This window comes from Lactuca saligna, chromosome 8 (genome assembly GCF_052625555.1).
Source record: "Lactuca saligna cultivar CGN05327 chromosome 8, ASM5262555v1, whole genome shotgun sequence".
Classification (NCBI taxonomy): Eukaryota; Viridiplantae; Streptophyta; class Magnoliopsida; order Asterales; family Asteraceae; genus Lactuca; species Lactuca saligna.
The window spans coordinates 118,856,734-118,879,547 of NC_136424.1; the positions used below are offsets into that span (position 1 = coordinate 118,856,734).

A 22,814-nucleotide genomic window follows, 5' to 3' on the forward strand; every position below is an offset into this window, starting at 1 on the left:
TTTGGTCTAACCAAAATTATAGAACTCTTATGTAAGAACTATGCAGTTTTTTTATCCACTATAGTGGATATATTTACTGAAATTTTAAAAAAAAAAGTTAAAAAAAAAAAAAAAAGAACTATGCCATGCCCCTTTTATATTTTAACGTTTCATATAACTATTTAATGATTTAACAATTAGTTTTATGATTTTTTTAGAAAAATGTATCTTAATCAACCACCACTAGACAACCATTTAAACTAATTTGCATACAGTGATTGCAACTAAAGATCGTGTTCCCATAGATAATGGATTGCCTATTCTGATTATTTTCAGTCGATTTTGTAAGTGATTGAGATTCCAATGCCTAATTTATTGATACTCGCCTGAATAAATACAAGAGGTACAGAGGCATTATACAGGAAAGTCTAACTAACAAATCAGTTAAATAAGGAATAGATAATACACAATAAATATACATATACAATACCTAAATCCAAAATATATAGCAAGTGTATATGTCGCCTAATACTCCCCCACAGTCGAATCGGTAGCTAGTCTGATAGAGAGACTGGAACGGAAGCGGGTAAACAACTGACGAGGTAACCGCTTAGTGAAGATATTTACGTACTGTTAATCCGAAGGAACATGTAGAACTCAAAGGGAACCCATAAGCACTTTCTCACGAACAAAATAAATGTCGGTTTCAATGTGTTTCGTGTATTGGTGTTGAACCGGGTTTTGAGTGAGATATACGGATGAAATGTTGTCACAGTAGATGATGGTGGCTTGGCGTAATCGAAGGTGGAGCTCGATGAGTAAGTTACGCAGCCATGTAGTTTCAGCCATTGCATTAGCAACTCCGTTGTATTCGGATTCAGCGCTTGAACGAGAAATAGTAGGTTGTCGTTTCGATGATGATGAGACAATGTTTTCACCAAGAAATACACAGTAGCTGGACGTGGAGTATCTGGAGTCAGGCTACCCTCCCCAGTCTGCATCGGAGTAAGCATTTAGTTTTGTAGACTTTGAGGTACAAAAATGGAGTCCATGATGACTGGTGCCTTTGAGGTATCACAAAATGCGTTTTAAGAAGTTAAAATGTGGTTCACACATGGCATGCATGAAGAGACAAACTTGTTGGACTGCGTAGGCAATGTACGGGTGAGTGAAAGTTAGGTACTGTAGAGCACCAGCGAGGCTACGGTATAAAGTGGTATCTTGCACAGGGTCACCGACAATTGCACTGAGTTTAGAGCTAGTGTCGACAGGGGTGGCACATGGTCTGCAATGTTGCATTTTTGCCCGATAAAGAATGTCATTCATATATTGTTCCTGGGTAAGGAATAAACCTTCATGTTGGTTTGTAACTTGAATGCCTAGGAAGTGATGAAGAGGCCCAAGATCAGACATTGCAAACTCTTGTGATAATAAGTCAATGAAGTAACGAAGAGTAGCGTTGTCCGATGCGGTCAAGATTATATTGTCCACATAGAGAATAAGATACGCCATTTTAGTGCCTTTTTGGAAGACGAAAAGAGAAGTGTCAATTTCTGTACTCTTGAAACTGCAATTATGAATGTAAGTTGCAAAACGATGATAACATGCTTTCGGGACTTGTTTTAGCCCATAGAGAGATTTTCGCAAACGAAAAATGTGTGTAGGATTTTGTGGTTCCACAAATCCTGGGGGTTGGTACATATAAACTTTTTCTTTAAGATCCCCATGTAAGAACGCGTTCTTGACGTCTAGCTCATGTATTGGCCATGATCGTGAAACAGCAAGACTAAGAACAGTTCGGATTTTAATTAGTTTCACAACAGGACTGAAAGTTTCATCACAATCGATTCCAACTTGTTGACATTTACCATTAACCACTAGGCGTGCTTTATATCTTGCAAGAGTCCCATTAGCATGAAATTTGTGGTGATAAATCAACATGCAACGTATAACATAAGCATCAGGTGGACTTGGCATGAGATCCCATGTGTTGTTATCTATTAGAGCCTTGTGTTCATCAGTCATGGCAGAGTGCCAGTTTGGATCAAACAAGGCATGTTTGTGGGATTTGGGTAGGGGAAACAGTTGGGTGTGTGGTGGTTGTATGGAGGTTGAAAGGCATTTTAGGTTTGGTGATTCCAGATTGTGATCGGGTGGTCATGGAATGGTGGTGATTCGGTGGAGGCGTAGGGCTTGGTTGGTTTCTCCAGGAGTAACTTAAAAGGTAATATGGTGGAGGTAATGGTGTAGGTTGGGCGGTTAAGGTTGCGGATTGAGGTGTAACTGGCGGTGAGGGAGTAGGTTTAGGACGGGTGGCGGTTGGTGGCGGGGTAGGGTCAGATGGGGATGTGTGTTGAGGGTGGAAGATGAGTGAGGATGGCTCAGAATCTAGAAATGAGTAGTGTGGGGAATATTGGTTCAGAGTAGCATACAGGAAGGTTGTTTCGTCAAAAGTTACATGGCGAGATAAGATAACCTTTCCCGTGGTTGTGTTAAGGCATCGATATCCCCTGTATTATGTTGGGTAACCTAAGAAAATACATGGTGTAGATCTGGGGGCAAGTTTTTGTTGTCAGGTGACATTTAAGTTAGGAAAGCAAGAACAACCAAAGGTTCATAAGTGGTCATATGTAGGATGTTTGAGGTAGAGAGCGTAAGTAGGGGTACGGTTGTCAAGTAATTTAGTAGGAAGTATATTATAAAGGTAGGTGGCGGTGTGAAGGGCATCAGCCCAAAAATGTGGTGGTAGAGAGGCATGAGTGAGGAAGGATAATATGATTTCGTTAAGACGACGAATCATACGTTCAGTTGTGCCATTCTGTTGGGAAGTATGTGCGCACGAAAAATGAATGTGGAGACCGGTGGTGGTGGCAAAATTATGAAGTTGGTGATTATCAAATTCACCACCTTTGTCACATTGGAAGGTTTTGAAGGTGGTATTGAATTGGGTTTGGATATATTTGTGGAATGTTTTGATTTTGTCATATGTTTCAGATTTGTATTTGATGGGAAAGGCCCATGTAAAATGGCTAAAATCATCGATGGTGATCAGATAATATTTAAAACCGGTTTTGCTGTGGATGGGGGAGGTCCATAGGTCTGTATGTACAAGATCAAATGGTTTTAAAGTGGTTGATGTGGAATTTTTGAAAGGTAAACGTTTGTGTTTAGCGATTTGACATGAATAACAAATAAATGAATGATCAACATTATTGCAAGAAATATGTTTATCCTGATTAAGAAAATGCATTACATGAGAACCCAGATGACCTAGTCTAAAATGCCAAAAAGGCGTACTGGAAGAAACAAAAAAAAAAAAAGATGAAGCTTGAGCATTGGTTGGTTTGTTGAAGGGGTAGAGTTCACTGGATCTGTTGTGTCTCGTCAGGTGCTTCCTAGTCTTGTAATCCTTTAAAGAGAAATCATATTGGTCAAATTCAACAGATAAATTATTATCACGACAAATGTGCGTACGAATACAAGGTTTTTAATGGAACGTGGTGTTTGTAGTATGTCTTTGAGATGGATGGGTGTAAATGGGTGAGGTAAAGTGGTGTGATCTGATCCAATTACTGACACATGTTCACTATTTCCAACAACCACAAATTTAATAGAAGACACACTAGGGATTGAGATTTTACCTGGGTCAGTAGTGAGATGAGTAGTAGCACCTGAGTCCATATACCACTGATCTTCATTTGGGTCCAAAGTCATGGTTGAGAAAGATGCTCCAAGTTCAGAAGGCTCCAGTAGGTTGACATCCGAAAAGTGATCCCGGGCCTGTGCTTGTCTTGACTGTGTTGGGTTTTGAGCATTCTAACACTCCTATGGTGTACATGCAACCCTAAATACCTTGGATCTATGTTTTCTCTAATATACATGCAAATACTAATATTCCAAGGTATTACCTATCTAGAGTACAATCATAGATACTTGGGTAATAATATAGATAAAATACATACCTCTTGTAGTGTAGCTTGACTCCATGGGGCTTGAGTGCCTAGTGCATCAAATGTGACACCTCAAATGGCTCACACAACATCAAATTCTCTTGGAATAACTTAGAGAGAAATCCACACTTCATGAAATCGGCTAGCCCTTCTTTTACACACACTAGTGGCCGATTTTGGTGAATAATGTTGGGATTAAAACCCTAATTGAGATTTGATGAACAAGATGCGGAAAATAAGAACAAACACAAATATGAAGATTATGTCGAATGATCACTCGATTTATTGAAATATGAGGAATGAATTACACTTAAAGTATAGACTAAAGAATCTAACACTACATAAGAAACCTCACGTGGCGGCTACATTTTGCCTCACACTCTTAACCCTAATTATGAATAATACATGACTATTTATAGGGAAAAGACAAGTCTTGGGCTTTAAACCTAGAATTCATCAAAGGGGCCCATTGCCATCATCCATGGAGTGCTTTGAAACCCTACAATCTCCCCCTCAAAGTATGGAATGGATGACAATGTTTTAACTTCCAAAACAAGCATCTAGCAAATAAAAAGATCTGCAACGAGGAATATATGAAGCAATCCACGAATCTTGATTCTTCAATGGTCTTCAAACACGGGCTCTAGGATATATAAATCAAGCACTGAAGTAATGTCTTTAAACTTCATTTTCGAATGTAATCCCAAAGAATCTTCATGAAAACCAAACCCGCCATAAAAACCCATTTCAGAACAAAGAAACTGAATCACTTCTTGTCTTTGAAGAGCTCCCCCTCCAAGTCACAACGATCTTCAAATAAGCTAATGATATAAGCCATCAAAAAATATCATGTAACAACCCAAACTTTAAGATTCATAATGCCACTTGATCGAGAAAATACAAGAAGTCGGAGATATAACAAGTCCTTAGCAGAGCTCGATGAAGAACTCCTGCTGTAAAGGATACTTCTCTGTAAAAACCTTAGTAGAGCTCGATGAAGAACTTCTGTAAAAAAGCTACCTTCATAATTCTCCCACAAGCTTTATCAAAAATCTTCGACTTTAAAAAGTCACAAATCCAATTTCGAATGGCCATACCAAATTCTCCCCCGATTTATAATCCAAAACATGATTATAAAGCCTTCAAATGGTCATGAGAATGATCTTGAATGGATAAAAATTTACTATGCTCCCCCGCGACAAAAAGATATACACAATGAAGTATAAAATCCGAAAAACTCATGAAAAATTTGACGTTATCACGAAAAACGACTTTCCAAATCGCCAAGACTTGATGGAATCTTTATTTTTCTGTTCACAAAAAAATATGTGCGTTAAAGAATTCAAAACTGTTCACCGGCCCCCAAAGATGTAAACTTTTCTGAATAATGGGCCGAAACTGTCACTTTCCAGAAACCCAGGGGATGGAATTGTAATCATACATCAATAAACCCCTTTATTTGTAACAAAATCTTGAATTGGTCCAAAAGTGCCAAGGCATGAAACGCATAGGGACCAAAGGAGTTAATTCGCCAAAGTTTCAGGGACTAATAATGTAACACGTTTATCTTCTTCCCCATTTATTCAAACACAGCGACTGGAACATGATTTCAAACGAACGCGAATCTGCGCCACTTTCGTTTCAAGCACAACCAACCGAACCAAGGTTCGTTTCAAGATCGCCATTGATTCACGCGAACATAACCGAATGTTCGGTTCGTTTCTTATTCCAAATCAAGCTTCATCAGGCGAAACTCCTTTCGCTTTCGGTTCATCCTTCGATCGCTCCAACCATTAACAACCGAACCCAGTTTCAAAAGCAAAACCGAGCATCCCGATTAGAATAAGGAGCGAAACCTTAGCCAAACTGAATCACAGGTTCGCTTTCGGTTCATCTCCTATTTCAGTCCCAGCATAAACACGCGAATCCAAGATCGAGGTTCGTTCCAATAGCTACCAAAGCGAATCTTCCCCCTTTCGTTCCAAGTGCTAACCAATGACCCCAAGATTATTTCACGTTCGTTTTGAGCACAAGCCTTCATACCAAGCCCTGAGTTCTGAACACCAATAATCTCACCCAAAGCGAACCAATTTCAAACACGAACCCAATCACAGGTTCACTTCCGAATCAAACGATCGTGTGAGAAGAACGAGTGCAATCCCATATTTCCGTTCCCGATTTCTCACCCTTTCGCTCCAAATCAATAGATCACAGAACAAAATCGAAACTTTAGCCAAACCGAATCACAGGTTCGCTTATTATTATCACTCGCATTCGCTTCAAGCCCTTTCGTTCTAATTGAAATCACGCGAACCCAAATTCATTCCAGGTTTGATCCAAATCCGTCGTTCACACCCGAAAGCGAATCAACAAAAACGAATCTAATGACAGCCAATTTTGACTTTTTCCTGGTTTGACTTTTCACATCCGTTCGTCACCTGTACATCACAGGTCTTCAAAATTTCTACTCAAGAATCATATAATCGCTGCTTCCAAAAATCGAGATAAATCATAACAATATCATCAAACAATATCCAAGTTCAAAATGAGTTAATCAAACCGATCTTAAGAATGTGAATGAGAAAAACGATGAAAGGTTTGATCTTGAATTAAACCACACACAAATCGATTCATCAGAATTGATGAAGACATATCAATAACCTTAGTCGACAATGATACAAGCAACGATTGTTAATCTTGATTGATCTTGAGAGAATGAATAAATGGATGAATTGAGCACGTAAAGTAAATGACGCAAACGGAAATCGAATGTGATATTACGGAAAAAGAGTTGGATCATGAACAGTGAATCGGCCAAAGGATTGGGCCAGATCAAGATAAGACACGAATGGATCCAATTGGGTCAAAACAAATTAAAATCGACTGATTTTTGGATTAAGCTAATCACCAGATCTCAGAAGAACGAATCAGAAAAAAAATACCAGATGAACAGTGATGAACAGTATAAATTTCCATGAGCAGTAACTTGAACAACAATTTGATTCCATACCACCAAAACACCAATAATCTTCAATATATGTGCAGAAAATCACCAAATCAAGAACCGATACTTCAAAAATCAATAGATCTTCAAAGACCCGCTCTGATACCACTTGTTGGGATTAAAACCCTAATTGAGATTTGATGAACAAGATGCGGAAAATAAGAACAAACACAAATATGAAGATTATGTCGAATGATCACTCGATTTATTGAAATATGAGGAATGAATTACACTTAAAGTATAGACTAAAGAATCTAACACTACATAAGAAACCTCACGTGGCGGCTACATTTTGCCTCACACTCTTAACCCTAATTATGAATAATACATGACTATTTATAGGGAAAAGACAAGTCTTGGGCTTTAAACCTAGAATTCATCAAAGGGGCCCATTGCCATCATCCATGGAGTGCTTTGAAACCCTACAAATAATATGATACTTATATAGTGTGTTACAATTAGGGTTACACCCTAATTGTCATGACCTTTCATTTCCATAACCTATGGGTTATGTAACCTCCATGGATTATCCTATGGGTTTAACCCAACTTGATTATCCATGGAGCTTTGGCCCACTATATAAGTTAAGGATGATTTACACAATCAACCCATATATTTAATTAGCATTCTTTTGATCACATAATTAATTCTAAATTAAATCTTGATCAATAATAATTAAATATTATTATTCCTATTATTAATATATTAGAGCTTATGATATATTAATAACCATAAGTGTCTTATTTCTCTCATTTAGTCTATCCAAGTGCATGATGCCATGCAACCCAAATGGACCATGTCGGGTCGGGTCAAGTACATACCAAATATAGTTATGGACTTAGACATTAATCCAACAGTCTCCCACTTGGATAAGTCTAAAACTATTATTGTGTATGACTTCGAAACCCAACTAGCAATCGTAGCTCTCAAAAGCCATTATCAAACTTTGACCTTGTAATTGAACTCTGACCTTGTCCATTAGATAAGGGATCATATATTCCTCCATTCTAGATATCATATGGACTGAGACATGGATTAATAATCATTCTCTCTGTCCATTTGTTGTTTCCCGATTTTCAATTTATGACGACTGACTGATTGAACAAATCACATCAGTCCACTCACATGTGTCATCACTAAATCATCGAGGGGCCCACAGATATCGCTTTTATCCCAAAGGTAAAAGGAATGGATAAACTTCGACTCATATGGCTTGTTCAAATACTTGTTGAGTCATACACAAAGGCACGTTTTATAACATCGAGTTACCAATGTGTTTTCATGCAATCAATGTACTATCAACTCATAGTAACAACTCGTATCTCTAGGTTTGAAGAATATAAGATATTATCGTCTCATGATCACTCGTGATAAAATCCATGAAGTGATTCAAATAAGCGCGGGTTGAATCCAATACTCAGAACTTATGAGCACTCATGATTGTTGTAGCACCACTTTGTCCACCAACTTGGACCTCTACAAGCCAACTCATGACAGTCTTGATTCATATCTACTTCCAACATATGACCGACTGGGGATAGTTTACATAACTTAGTCATTCAGGAAGAATAACCTATTTTATTCTGGAAGTCAAAACATGCAAAATGAAACACAATAATAAATGAATCTAATATGGTATCAAAACTATGAATATAAATAAAACACTTTTTATTTATCACCATACTAATTATTTATTATTCATTGTTTCGGTTTTATCAACTTTACACTTGAATTTAAAAAACACTAGTTGTCACATGCTCCAAGCATGTACACTATGTTTTCTAAACAATAGCTTTGCAATACATCAATTATGCACTTTATGTTTGTCTATGATCCTTACTTTGTGAAATAGATCGATTGAACGTACTTTAAATGATTCTCTTTTCACACTCCCAAATCCTTATCGAAAAATGTAAGAATTCCAAATTCCTAACATTTACCAAAATCTGTTTAGATTTTAAACTTATATGCACAGACCCTCTTGTAATGAATGTGTTCAAAGTCACAAAGACTTGTCAATAGTCATTATAGGTTATTCCAATGGAGATCAATTCCATGGAGACGAATTCTCAAAGCACATTGCTTTGAATATCCTTCTTGCATTAAGCTTTCTAATCTTACACATATAACTTCCACCTACGGAGACAACTCCATATTCCTATTTTGACTACTACTACTGAACAAGAGTTCTCTCTTTTCCAGAATATGTCAATATGGGCCTTCCAATATTAACAGTATACTTCCAACTGTCCTTGAGCAACCAATCCTTGGTAAAACCTTAGATTGTCCCCGACAAATGCTTAATCACTTTAGCCATATCCAATTCTAGACCTTTTCCCCTTAATGCCCCAAGGCATTTGGGAATTTTAGAAAGGGTAAATATTATAGCACATGCAATCGATCTTGTACCCAAAGCAAATGGGACACGATTCATGATGTCTCACATAAAGACATGATTCTAGACCAGTCTTTTGCTACAATAATTTTTGTTTGCCATGTTTTCAAAATTTGACTATGAAGAGGGATGTCGTAATCATAACCGAATTTTGAGAATGCAATATATAAAATTTCCTTAAGTTGAACCAATCCAACATGAAATTCATATATATATTCTTGACTAAAATGATTAAAATCTCAATCTAAGCCTTTTAGAATTGAAATGAAGTATAATTTCCTCTCCCCTAATTATAGCAAAAACAACTTTTTCAACCCTTGCAACCTCACGAGTTGAACTTTTGTTTTCTATAATTAACATTGCTTACTTGCAATACTTATCATAATTATCATGCTCCCACTAACATGATGATTATCAGCATAATACTTATGCTCCCACTAGCTTTGACATGTATTCAGAAATTAGTGGACTTCTAGAAATCAATAGTTTATTGACTTTCTTACCAAAGTTCAAATTTCTGATACTAGATTGCTTTGATAAGACTTTATCAAAATCATACACCTTATTGTAAATAACTCACTGGTGTGTCTAAACAATTTAAGAACTATGAAAAGGGATGTTGTAATCATAGTCTCAATTAGTTAGACCTTTTCTATTTCTCATAAGTCCATGTTAGTGTGTTCTACTAACGACTTTGAGAATGCAAAGATTGCTATCTACATAAAATCTACTTGGTGGAAGTGTTTCCTCACAATCATTTTCATGAATCGAAGAGAAACCTTATAACCCTTAGATTTTATGGTGTATGTGTTCTTATCCACGTGAAATTGTCAAAACCATAATCCCAAGACTAGGTTAGTGACAAATCCTCACTCATATGGATTGAACTTGTGCAATCTTAACCTCTTGCCACCTAGCGGCACAAGGGTCTGCCATTGCTTCCAAGTAGTTATGCAAACAATTGGGAACTTGTAGAACTCAAATGTATAGCCAACTTAACTGGAATGGGCACAGAAATGTCAACACGATAGGTTATAAACCTCACGTCGTGTGTGTTGGATAAGGTGTCTAAGTCCATAACTTATTTGGTATATACTTGACCCGACCAGGCATGGTCCATTTGGGTTGCATTTCATCCGAACTATTTATGGATAATTTTATGAGAGTTATACACATATGTTTATTAATATATTATAAGTTATAATATATTAATATGAAGTTATGTTATTTAATTAGTTTTAGTCTTAAATTAATTATGAATTAATTTAGAGATTAAAAGGAAGACTAATTAGATTATGGGCTATTGGTTTTATATAGTGTGGGCTAATACTCATTTGTTAATGGGCTAGGCTTATATGGAAGTCCATGGATGATCCATGGAGCTTTCAACCCATGGATCCTTGGAAAGGAAAAGACATGGGTTATTAGGGTTTCACCCTAACCATGCACACTATATAAGCATGCTTATGGAGCATGAAATGGAACTAGTGAACTAGTGTGTGTGCTTGTGTGTGGCCGAAAATACAAGAGTGTGTATACTCTCTCAAAGTTTTCCAAGTGTTTGTGGTGATTTGTGATTCCATTTAAGGCATTCACATTATTGGTTCTTGGCCCTCAAACTCCAAAGAATCAATCCCATCAAAAAGGTATGTAATCTCTTCTAACTCTTTTATGTTTAAAAGTACCCCATGGCATGTTAGATAGGTTATGAACCTTGGAAAAATTATTATTTTGCATGTATTTAGACAAACATAGATCCAAGGTTTATTAGGGTTGCATGCACACTTAGGAAGTGTTAGATTGATCAAAACCCAACAGTGTGCTAGTGTTAAACTACAGGTTTTATTCTTGATTAGATCTTGAAATTATTTTCAGGATCTTTAAGACTCCTACTGGCCTCTTGACATATAAGACTATCTTGCCAAATATTCAAGAGATAGTTTGGATTCTTTATCAAGACAAACACTTCACACAACTAGTCTTAGTTGGTCTTTGTTTTATCCAAAACATCACAACTCACCAATTTCAAATGTACAAGAGTAGGACACACTTTTCACTTACATTTGACTACTGTTAATAAACCTTCCTTTAAGATATGTCACTCAAGTTACAATCTTGGAGTATGACTTCAAGAATTGTTTTTGGAACGAGATATGAATCATCTTCTTGATTTGACCACTTCAACAATTCATAACTCCTCTTCTTAGCTATCAGATGGCACTTAGAAGATGAATTCTGATAAGGTATCAAAATCATTAAGATGATCATCAATCATGATACTAAAGTACTCTCCCATCTTTTCAGATTTGAGAAACTTTTATTCTTCTACCTAATTTGATTCTTATTATTCACTCTGCTATACATTTGGAATTTTTCCAATGTCTCAAAGTTATACTTAAGCTTGCAAGTATAATCATATTTACTAAACCTTATTAAATCATGATGAATAGTTTCATTCATCTTTTGTGGTGGACTTTGGCTAGTGCACAAGAATGTGTACTTGATCCCTTAATCCTTCACTTGAGTCACATATACATGTGAACAAGAAACCAGTCTTAATTTTCTAAAAATGAAAATTCTCATTCATCATACTAAACAACTTGCATGATTCGAAGTTTCGGTCCAATTGAAACTTGGGTGGTGAGAATCATTCCTTATTTGATAAATTTAGACACTACCACAAATGAAAGAATCAAATTCATATTTCTAATTTTTCTAGAAACATACAAACATCAAGTTTTCATGCATGCAATTGTAAGGAGATATAAAATAAAGAAAACTTTTATTTATTTTTCCAAAATGTAGAAAAACCTTTTTTCCTTACAATGAAACTTCAAATGAAAACTATGATATTTCAGGTTTCCTAGCAATCTATCATAACTCCTAAGAAGTAGCTCAAGAATCTAATCTTCAAACCATGCAATAGAAATCCATCTACGCAATTAGATTTAGCATACTCTTTTGTTTAAGTTTCCTACCCTTTGCTTGATCCTTTCATACATAAAAATATATTAAGAATCTTCAAATGAAACTTAAGAGAGTTAGATAGTGGACTTACCTGAAACAGAGTCAAACTTTTGATTCTTCTTTCTTTCAAGTATCTAGGGCAGATTCGATTCCAATGCCCCTTTTTCTTCACAATGAAAACTTATAGACTCTTTGGGAATGGTACAAAAGACTCTCCCAGACTTAGACTTTCTCTTTACCTTCTGGTCAACAGGGTTGACCAAGGTCGATCCCTTTCCATTGGGAAGAGAAAGCTTTTCTGTACTTCCAATGTTACCATTCTCCATGTCCATGGAAGTTTGAGAAATAGACCTTCCATCCATATTTGCTTGACTATTGCATCAAACCATTCTTGATTCAGCGGCAATAAGAAAATAAGAAAGATCCATTAGGGTCATGTCGTGACCTGTCACATAGTAGTCTTTCTATATGACTCAGGAAGTGACTGAAAGATCCAGTCAATAGCCAACTTCCTTGGGACAATGACACCCAACATTCTCAACCCGACTATCTGTGACTTCAGTCCTAAGACATGAGTGCACATAGGAGTTCCATTTTTATGTTTTATTCTGAGTAGGGATTGAGTGATCTTGAACTTTTCAAGTCTTTTAGCTTGTGGGATAGGGAGAATAATTCAAGGAGGTGGAGGAAGACAATTATGATTTCCGTAAGACAAACTTGGGAAATCATCTTCATTAGAAAGCTTGATTTGGGAAGATCATTGTTGTCTGAACTAGACATCTCAATGGGAGAAATTCAAGTAAGTTGATTTAAGTCCTTAATATAACACCCAATATGAAATATTAAGGCTAGGACCCAACACAATATTTTATAACTTGGAAGAAGGATGTCGTAATCCAAGCTATAAGATATTTGAAAGTAGGTGGATCATGATTCACCAATTTCTACCAAGATAAACAAAATATTTAATTAGGTTTTAATTGGTTTTGAAACTCCTAGATCTTTTGATATTCATTGAACTTTTCAATGGCATGTTTCAATCTCGTGTGTGCCCTTCAGGTTTTGTGACTGGGATGTCGAGGATCACAAAACAAGGTGTGAAGTAACCATGTAAATATACTAGGTACTCTTAATATTTACCCCTCAATCGATGTGTCGGTTAACCACACACACTCCAACGATACTATGATAAATATTAAGTTACCATTTGCCTACCTTGTTAAGTCCAGGTTAGTGTGTCGGTTAACTACACACACTCCAGTAACGACTTAAACAAAGTGCAAAGTGTAATTTCATGGATTAGCACCTTATTCACATTTTCCTAAGTAACTAAGATTGGGAATTTATAAGTGTTTAGTTACTTAGTATTTATCATTAATAGTTTTAATGAAGGGAGAATTATAGTTCTTATCCTACCTTTTTTCGGCTAACGACCCTCCACCGATCAAGGAAGCGGTGGGTGAGAGCGGACACCCATTAAGTTGCCAATTTATATGCAACAACCTTATACCCCCCTTATAAACCGGCTTCGTGAATGAGGCCTACTAATGGTAAAACGACTTGCTCTTATACATATATACATATTATTAACTTATAATATTATAATAGTATAAGGGTTGAAATTTAATTCTTTCAAATTATAAGGGCTTAATTTGGAATTAAAGTATTCATAAAAGAAACCTTTTCAAATTCCAAAACTTGAGGGCAAGTTTTATAACTTTCAAAACTTTTCAATTCCATAACTTATGTGTTTAAAGTAGTGTTGATTAAAAACTCTTCAAGTTCCATAACTTGAGGACAAGTTATGGAAGACTTTAAACTAATTAAGAAAGTGACTCTTCATAATTCATAACTTATGGAAGTTTTTCTTTTCTCATAACTTATGGTTTAATGGCTTATTAAAATGAGTGACTTTTCATTTTATGTAACCATTGTGTTCTTTTAATGGATTTAATAACTTGTGACTTTTGGTTATTTATAACTTAAGTACAAGTTATGGACTCCATTAAAACACATAATGATCAAGAATTAAACTACCAAGAAGGTTACAAATAACTCCTATGATCATCAAAACTCAAATTTCAAGAACATGCATATCAACAATTTCAAGAATCATAAAATTAACCATATAAAACTTGAAATTTTGATAACAACTCTGAAATTGGTTTACTATAATCATTATCACATCAAAAAATAGATTTTATAAGTCCAAAACAGTTTAAGATAATGATTCTAGACCAATTCCAGCACCAAAACTCGAAGATAAGCTGTCAAGGGGTCCAACTCGTCGAGTGCATGAACCAACTCGTCGAGTTGGATGAGTTTTGCCTTGGACTCGTCGAATCCATGAGGGAACTCGGCGAGTCCACTGCCCAGACAGCACAAAAACTTTGATTTTTCAGCAATTGCATCAAGTATACAGGAAAACAAGCCTAGGCTCTGATACCACTGTTGGGTTTTGAGCATTCTAACACTCCTATGTTGTACATGCAACCCTAAATACCTTGGATCTATGTTTTCTCTAATATACATGCAAATACTAATATTCTAAGTTATTACCCTATCTAGCATACAATCATAGATACTTGGGTAATAATATAGATAAAATACATACCTCTTGTAGTGTAGCTTGACTCCATGGGGCTTGAGTGCCTAGTGCCTTAAATGTGACACCTCAAATGGCTCACACAACATCAAATGCTCTTGGAATAACTTAGAGAGAAATCCACACTTCATAAAATCGGCTAGCCCTTCGTTAACACACACTAGTGGCCGATTTTGGTGAATAATATGATGCTTATATAGTGTGTTACAATTAGGGTTACACCCTAATTGTCATGACCTTTCATTTCCATGACCCATGGGTTATGTAACCTCCATGGAGCATCCTATGGGTTTAACCCAACTTAATTATCCATGGAGCTTTGGCCCAATATATAAGTTATGGATGATTTACACAATCAACCATATATTTAATTAGTCTTCTTTTGATCACATAATTAATTCTAGATCAATACTAATTAAATATTATTATTCCTATTATTAATATATTAGAACTTATAATATATTAATAACCATAAGTTTCTTATTTCTCTCATTTAGTCTATCCAAGTGCATGATGCCATGCAACCCAAATGGACCATGTTGGGTCGGGTCAAGTACATACCAAATATAGTTATGGACTTAGACATTAATCCAACAGATTATTGTTGAGCAGAGGAGATGGCCCAAGGAGGAGCCCATCCAGGTTAAGTGAGATATGGGCAAGGTGGTGGTGAAGCCCACCAAGGTGCAGTCCAGTATGGTGGCAGATAGTTGGCCCATGGAGGGCGAGTTTGACCAGATGGAGGACCCCGATGGTTATTTGAGTGGGATGTCGTTTGGCAACCAGGGGGCTGATTATGGGTCCTGTTGTGAGACACGAAAGTGTTGTTTCCTGGTTGTCGACAATTCGGATTGCGTTGCTGGTGTTGATGATTTTTGTTTCAAGAATCGCCACGACGAGGAGTTAGATTAGTCGGGGGTTCATGGTCAATGGTGGCGACTATCTCGGCAGATGAGTGGGAGTCCCGAGCGCGTTGACGCTGATTTTCAAGTTAAAGCATGGAACACACGGTTGTCCCATGGAGGTAGGGTTTGATTCAGGTAAGATCCTACTATGTCAAATTCAGAAGGTAAACCACGAACGAGTTGAAGAACCAGACGGTTCTCATTCACTGGGCAATCAACATCGTTTAGTTGACTTGCCAAATCTTTAAGGCATTGACAATAGGCTTCTAGAGACGACATGGCTCGGAGGGTCAGATTGTTGAATTCATGTTCAAGTGCAGCAGCACGAGATCCTTTGTTGTTTAGGAAGATGTTTTGAACTTTGGACCACGTTTCATATGCAGTGGAATCCGGTTCAAGAACCTTAGCAAGGAGGTCATCAGATATTGTCCCGTAAATCCATTGTAAGACAATAACATCAATTTCTGACCATGTTGCATATGTTGGGTCAGTCTTCAATGGAGGTTCTGTACCGTCAATGTGGGCTAGAACTTTGTAGCCTTTGGCGTGGAGCTTGAACAGTCGAACCCATGATGAGTACGAAACCTTGGTACCATTAAGAGTTCGGATTTTGTTTTGAATGTTTGTGACTGTGTAAGCAGGATGGAAAGCTTTGACAGGGTTCTGATCAAATTTATCACCCGTTGAGAGAAGATGGGAGATATCAGAAACAAAAGAGAGAATAGGGTAGGGCGGTACAGCCTTGGCTGCGTCGGGAAGAAGGAATTTTCCGGTAAGGAGCCCGTGGCTCTGATACCATGTAAGTGATTGAGATTCCAATGCCTAATTCGTTGATACTCGTATGAATAAATACAAGAGGTACAGAGGCATTATACATGAATGTCTAACTAACAAGTCAGCTAAATAAGGAATAGATAATACACAATAAATATACAGATACAATACATAAATCCAAATATATAACAAATGTATATTTCGGCTAATAGATTTATCATTTATGTTTTTTACAGAGAAATTAATCTTGAGGAATGCTCCTGAGTACAAATATTTGCAGCAAAGCAAATGCTACATGATTCTTGGTGTTAATGATGCTAAACAATTTTGTATTGCAGTGGGATGATGGGTATGGCATTTTCTATATGACCCCATCTTCTGAGGGTAAAACCGAAAAATTAGATGGAAATTGCTCTGGGGCAAGTTTTCTTTAACGTTAGTGTATCTTTCAACCCTAAATTAGTTTTGAAAATTTTTCTTTATATTTATGAGTTTATTGTGTTGGTTTTGTGGTTAAGAATAATGTATATATTGTGTACAATTGTCAACAAAGATGGGCTAATTGCCCGACTAAAAGAGAACCAAAATTATTTGTTTTTATGTTGAAATTTAAACTTCATTTGTCATTTTGTATCGGTACCTTTGATGTTTACAATAACAATACACAATGTGTTAGTATAAGATTCCATTAGAGCTCTAATATTTAGCCAAATGTAAAGTATCGTAGAGTTTGTTGCTATTTCATGTTTTCTAATAAAAGATTATGAAATACACTCCAAACCCCACAACTCCAACACCCGTAACGCGGGATTCTTCTCTAGTTTTATATTAATTACACAACTTTAAAATAAGTTTGGAGGTTTGGAGACATGTACTCGATCAACACATAGAGGTCAGGTTTGCAACCCATGAATTTTTTACATCTTATTTGAAACTTATGGTTAGTTTGGTTCTCATAATATAACTATAATGCATATTTATGCATAACATTATGTTTTAAATGTAAAACAAATAATTAAAAATAAAAATAAAATTAAAAATAAAAACCTTGTATTTATAGAAAAATATAGTTTTTAAACGAAAAAAATATATTTATATGGTTTAAAATGTAATAAAAGAATATATTTATACAGTTTCAAATGTAAACTTAGTATTTTTTGTGTTATTTACCCGATGATTAATAAATACGTAAGCTTCATTTTGAAAGAAAAAAAAAACGCATTACGGTTCTTTGTTTACAACAAAAAATTACGAACATTTTAGTCTACATTAAAACACTTGTTGTGATGTGATTGAAATAGAATACGGGTAATAGATATTCTATTTAAAGGAAGCTTTTTGGGAAGCAAAACAAACACCTTGAATTCACGGTGACTATTATTTTGTTGTATATTTAAAAACTATGGTTATGGGAATGAGAACTAGAGAAGAGAGTAATAAATGGCCATTTTTAGTCTATATACAATGCTTAAAATAGAAACTTCAATTATATATTACTAAACAATCAACGATTCGGGTGTTGTTGAGAATTGAGATAGACATATTTTCACTTTAGCTTATAGCCATCAGCTCCTGTCTTTTTGGATTGATTTACTATTAAAGGACTTTCTATATCTTGGCCATATACTCTTTAGTGGTTTTAGGGAATAATTATAATTATAGATGATTTAATAAATAATACATTATTATTTAAGCACATAACTTTATAAAAGATAAAAAAAAAAAAAAAAATACAAGTATATTTTAGTTTATAATCCAAAACCAAATTTGGCAAATGATTGACAAATGACAACCAAGTTGCTAAGGGGGTATCCATGTGCAAATGCATGTGATGTGAGCTTGAGTATTTTTCTTTTTTTCTTTTTAATTTTTAAAAGATACACAGGTATGCTATATTTGGTGGCTAATAATGTAATGCCTATTGCTTATAATTGCTATCCATAATCTTGTCTCCCATGTGAAAAATATAATTGTTCATAAAGAAGGATAAACCAGCAATTTTATATTCAACGTCTCAATTTAATACTAATTCTCATGTATTAAATATCATTTATATAATCTAACTAAGATATAGAAAGCTTGTGGAAGGAAACACAACAGAAAAGCTTGAACCAAATAAATAAAATAATTAAATAAATAGGTGAGAAGAAAAAAAAAACATACAAATTAGAAAAATATATATATAAGAAGCCACGACAAGCAAGTTATTTCCATCAGCATAGAGATAGGATGATTGATTCTTTATACACAAGCCAAGGGCAATAATGTCATTCTCAACAACTATGCTATATCAGCATTATGCCTTTCCACCAGAAAAGACATCAATGCCCCTGATCTGATTCTCATACTTAGGCCGCCACCCGGTCCTCCCTTTCACAATCTCACCACCACCACCACCCTGGAATTGGAGCACATGTTGGCAATCAACAAAACCGGAACCGGAATCACCAATTCCATTCCCATTTCCCAATACCGAAGTGAGCGACTTCAACTCACTATCCTTCCTACATTCTCTTCGATACTCCAGAGTCATGCTAGCAAGCTCATACTTCTCCACAACTTCTTTTGGAGCACTCTGGAATTAATAGCAACATATTTTCATTTATAACCCTCTACTTTCATTTATTTCAAATTTGTGAAAAAAGTTGAAAAGGTGGTTTATTTTTTTGTTACCTCAAGGATCCAGCCGATATACTTCACATTGTTAACATGTTGGTTGACATCCAAATCACTCCACCTTGGCTACATATATAAAAAAAATAATGTTAAACACTTTGAAACAAATAGTTTTTTTTTTTTTTTTTAAGTGTTGACTTACAGTCAAACCCGTGCGAACATAGTCAGCTTTGGCCTCTTCAAGTTTAGGTAATTTTACGTTATCGTCCTCCACAACTGGAGGAGCATCTACAAAATAATGCTCTATTTCACCCCGGACTTCATCTGGAATTTTTGATAACTTTCTTGTTTCTTTATTCATCATAACCCAATTACTGCAACATAAGACGATTTTTTTATATAAGTTTTTGAATTTAATTATCTTTAAAAAAAAAAGAAGGTTTAATTTAATAAGTTATAATTATAATAACCTTGAAGCTCTTGTTAAAATCTCGCCTGTTTTCCAATCACGAAGCAGCCAATCACGTCGCATACCGTTTTTCCCAGATGGAGCTACCCAAGTATCCACTTGAACAACATCACCCCTGTTGTAGTGAATTTGAGAATGTCAAAATATAATAATAATTAATCTTTTATTATATTTTTAAAAAAAGAAAAGTGAGTTACATAATTACATTACCATGTTGGATAACGATCTACCATGACTTGCATCTTTGTTACAACCCAAAAAAGATTCTTTTTACACATCTCTGGTGTTGAACCAAATCCATCACCCAAGAGTCCTGCAGTCTTTACATGATTAAGAGCTGTTTCCTACAAAACAACATTAGATAATCAAATTAAATTAAATTAAAGATTTGACCTTTAAATATAATGAAAAGGTTACAACTTACAATACCTGAAAATGATTCATAAGTGTTTCTATAGATGCAGTTCGATCAGCTCCTATTTCATATGATCTAATGGAAAAATTTTGTCTAAACACAAGCCCATCTTGAACAATTCTCCCTAAACCAAAAGGATCAAGGTCAGCAAGCATGTCTGGCCTTTTGGTTTTCCATTCTAGCATCATCCATTGTTTCTCTGCAGCTAAAAAGATTGTAGTGATTGCAGCAAGAAGCATGCTCCAATCAGGTAACTGGTTGATGAATGTTCTTGGAGCATGTGATGTGAGATTATCATCAGTTTTGATGCCATTCATGAGTCGAACTCTGCTTCCATTTACTTCTGTAGGTGCTTGTGCGTTAGCTTTCACTTGCATACCATTGCTTCCTGAATTTACAGATTTTGTCTTGATTCCACGTACATCAAGATTATCAGCTACACCTCCAAGCTTACCAGATGTCTTGGCTCCATTAGGTTGTGGGGAAGAAACAGGAAACAGTGATGCAGTTGCAGCTGTAGCAACCATGATTATAGAATTCAAAAGCTGGATTATGTTTGTTGTAGTTGGAGTTATGTACAATCAAAGCCAACCAAAGGGGAATCGTATTGTATATCCCTGCATCAGAAGAGAAACACCATAGTTATAGGAAGATAGATAATCAGATGTAGTTCTTTTGATGCGAGAAGAAAGGAGTTATGAGCTATTCATTAAAAAGCTTCAATGATAAGCTGAAAGTGTATAGAGATCTGTGATAAAGTGAATTATTTAATTGTGTCTACGTGCTAAACCGACTCTTCATAAATGAAAGGCATCCAAAAAAAAATTGAAATGACAATACTTCCTTTAGCTTACGGAAGAGCATCATTTATTGATTACCAGAATACCTACTTTCCCCACCCATAACTAATGAGACAAAAACCGGTTCCTCTTTACCTTCTTCGAAGTTTCTTCAACTAACACCAACACGGTAGGTTATTAAACAGAAAAAAAAAAAAAAACGAGAGGCGAGCAAAATTTCAGGAAGAGAGAAAATTTTTAAATAAATCATATGATGCATATGTTAATTTCAAAGGAACACGAGATATTTTACAGCGATAGGAACAATAAGATAAGTTCGAACCACGAGAAACCATTTGCGCCAACAGATCTGAAACATTCAAACCACAGAAACCACAACTCGAGTCGCTTTTCATTCAAAATCAAACATCAAATTCATACAAAAACCTCCAGTTCCGACAAAGTCTACAAATTCAGCAAGTTTTACTTTCTAGATATAGATTTAGAAAAATAAAACACGCAGATCAGAACAAGGAAAACGATAGAAGTAGAGAGAAATACATGAGAATTGCATACGTACCTTTTCTAAGCTAACAAGGATCGAGAACACGTGTACAATGAATGAATGAGTGAATCAAACATGGAAAACGATGTTTGTTTATGCAATCAAAGAGGCGTAGTCATCGTTGTCCGATCTGCAAGCCCTAAAGACGAATTTTTTAGAAGAATCGTTAACCTATGTCTGCGATTTCAAAGAATGTCGAATTTTCTTCTCAGAATCTTCAATTTCTTTAGTGTTTTACAACAGGAACAGGAAAGAGAGAGATATGGAAGAGGGCCAGCTGTTTTTTTTGGTAGTAGGGATTTGGTGCTCCTCAGCTTCCTTCGTATTTATAGTGCCAAGAATCCACGCTGGCTCCCGCTAACTGGCTTCAGCCTGTTTCATTATATAATTGCAGTCTACTTTCGATTTATTTACATTAATGTCCTTTTCGAAAAAATATGTAGTAGAAAAAAAAATCGAATTAGATTTGAATTATTTAGAATGTTGCTTAAATTATAGATTAGGCTTTGCGGCATGGGAGGGCACTATGATACCACTACACTAGGAATACAACCGCTATGCTTGGCATTCTTTCATGTTTCTTTCTAGTGTGTGGGGTTACAAAATTGAGAGGGGTGAAATTTTATCTTGACTTGTTTTTCTCTTTTTCTGTTTGTTTCTTTTCGTACGGACTCTCAATTGGACACTTATCGGATGTTGGATGCAGCTGCATAATTTTCATAAGCTTTCGACTATGCGCGCTTAGAGAATCCTCATGGAAAATAATTTTTGGTAGCATTTAGTCTTTCTAGAGGAGTAGTATGTATCCCCAACGGTGACAAAGGTTCCTATTATGGAGACTCTATATTAAAGATCTGAAGCACAACTATTTTACCCGTAGTGCCGTACTACCATGTTGGTGTTGCTTCATTCAAAGATCGACGATGCCTCAAACATACTTGGTTTCACTTAGGGAATTCTAGTTTCATCATGGTTTCGGTTTCCAATTCAAATTCCTAGATCAATATTAGCTTTGTCTAGGCTATTTTATCTACGTCTCTCTCCTTAATACACTATCTGTATGTATTGTGTTTGTTCAACTCTCTGCTGGCTATCTTTAATGAATGTTTTATCTTTGCCGTTAAAAAAAAAGGCTTTGCAGTATGGGTTGGATTTGGCTACACGTAGTTCCTACATGGCAAGGCCACCTACATGTGAATAGCGTCCCAGATGTGCGTAGGTGCCTTGTGGCGAGGGTGCGGCTACGGACGAAGACGAAAGACGTGATTGGTTAACCATTTTTTACCTTTCCTTTTTTCTCCCTTTGACCGTTACAGACGTAAAAAAAAAAATCAAACAGAAACTTTAACACACATATAAATACATACACAATATAAACATACACATTTACA

The 22,814-nt window shown here is 35.8% G+C and overlaps 1 protein-coding gene across 1 annotated transcript; it reads right to left on the minus strand.

Moving 5' to 3' along the window:
- Positions 1-18,685: 18,685 nt before the first annotated feature.
- On the minus strand, positions 18,686-21,734 carry LOC145008550 (palmitoyl-acyl carrier protein thioesterase, chloroplastic-like). The gene is made up of 7 exons (XM_078967142.1): positions 21,439-21,734; positions 20,094-20,696; positions 19,875-20,008; positions 19,666-19,779; positions 19,398-19,569; positions 19,253-19,321; positions 18,686-19,154 (listed from the first exon to the last, which is right to left on the minus strand). Exons 2-7 carry the CDS (start codon positions 20,604-20,606, stop codon positions 18,876-18,878), a joined length of 1,281 nt encoding a protein of 426 aa, XP_078823268.1. The 5' UTR covers positions 20,607-20,696; positions 21,439-21,734; the 3' UTR covers positions 18,686-18,875.
- Positions 21,735-22,814: the final 1,080 nt, after the last annotated feature.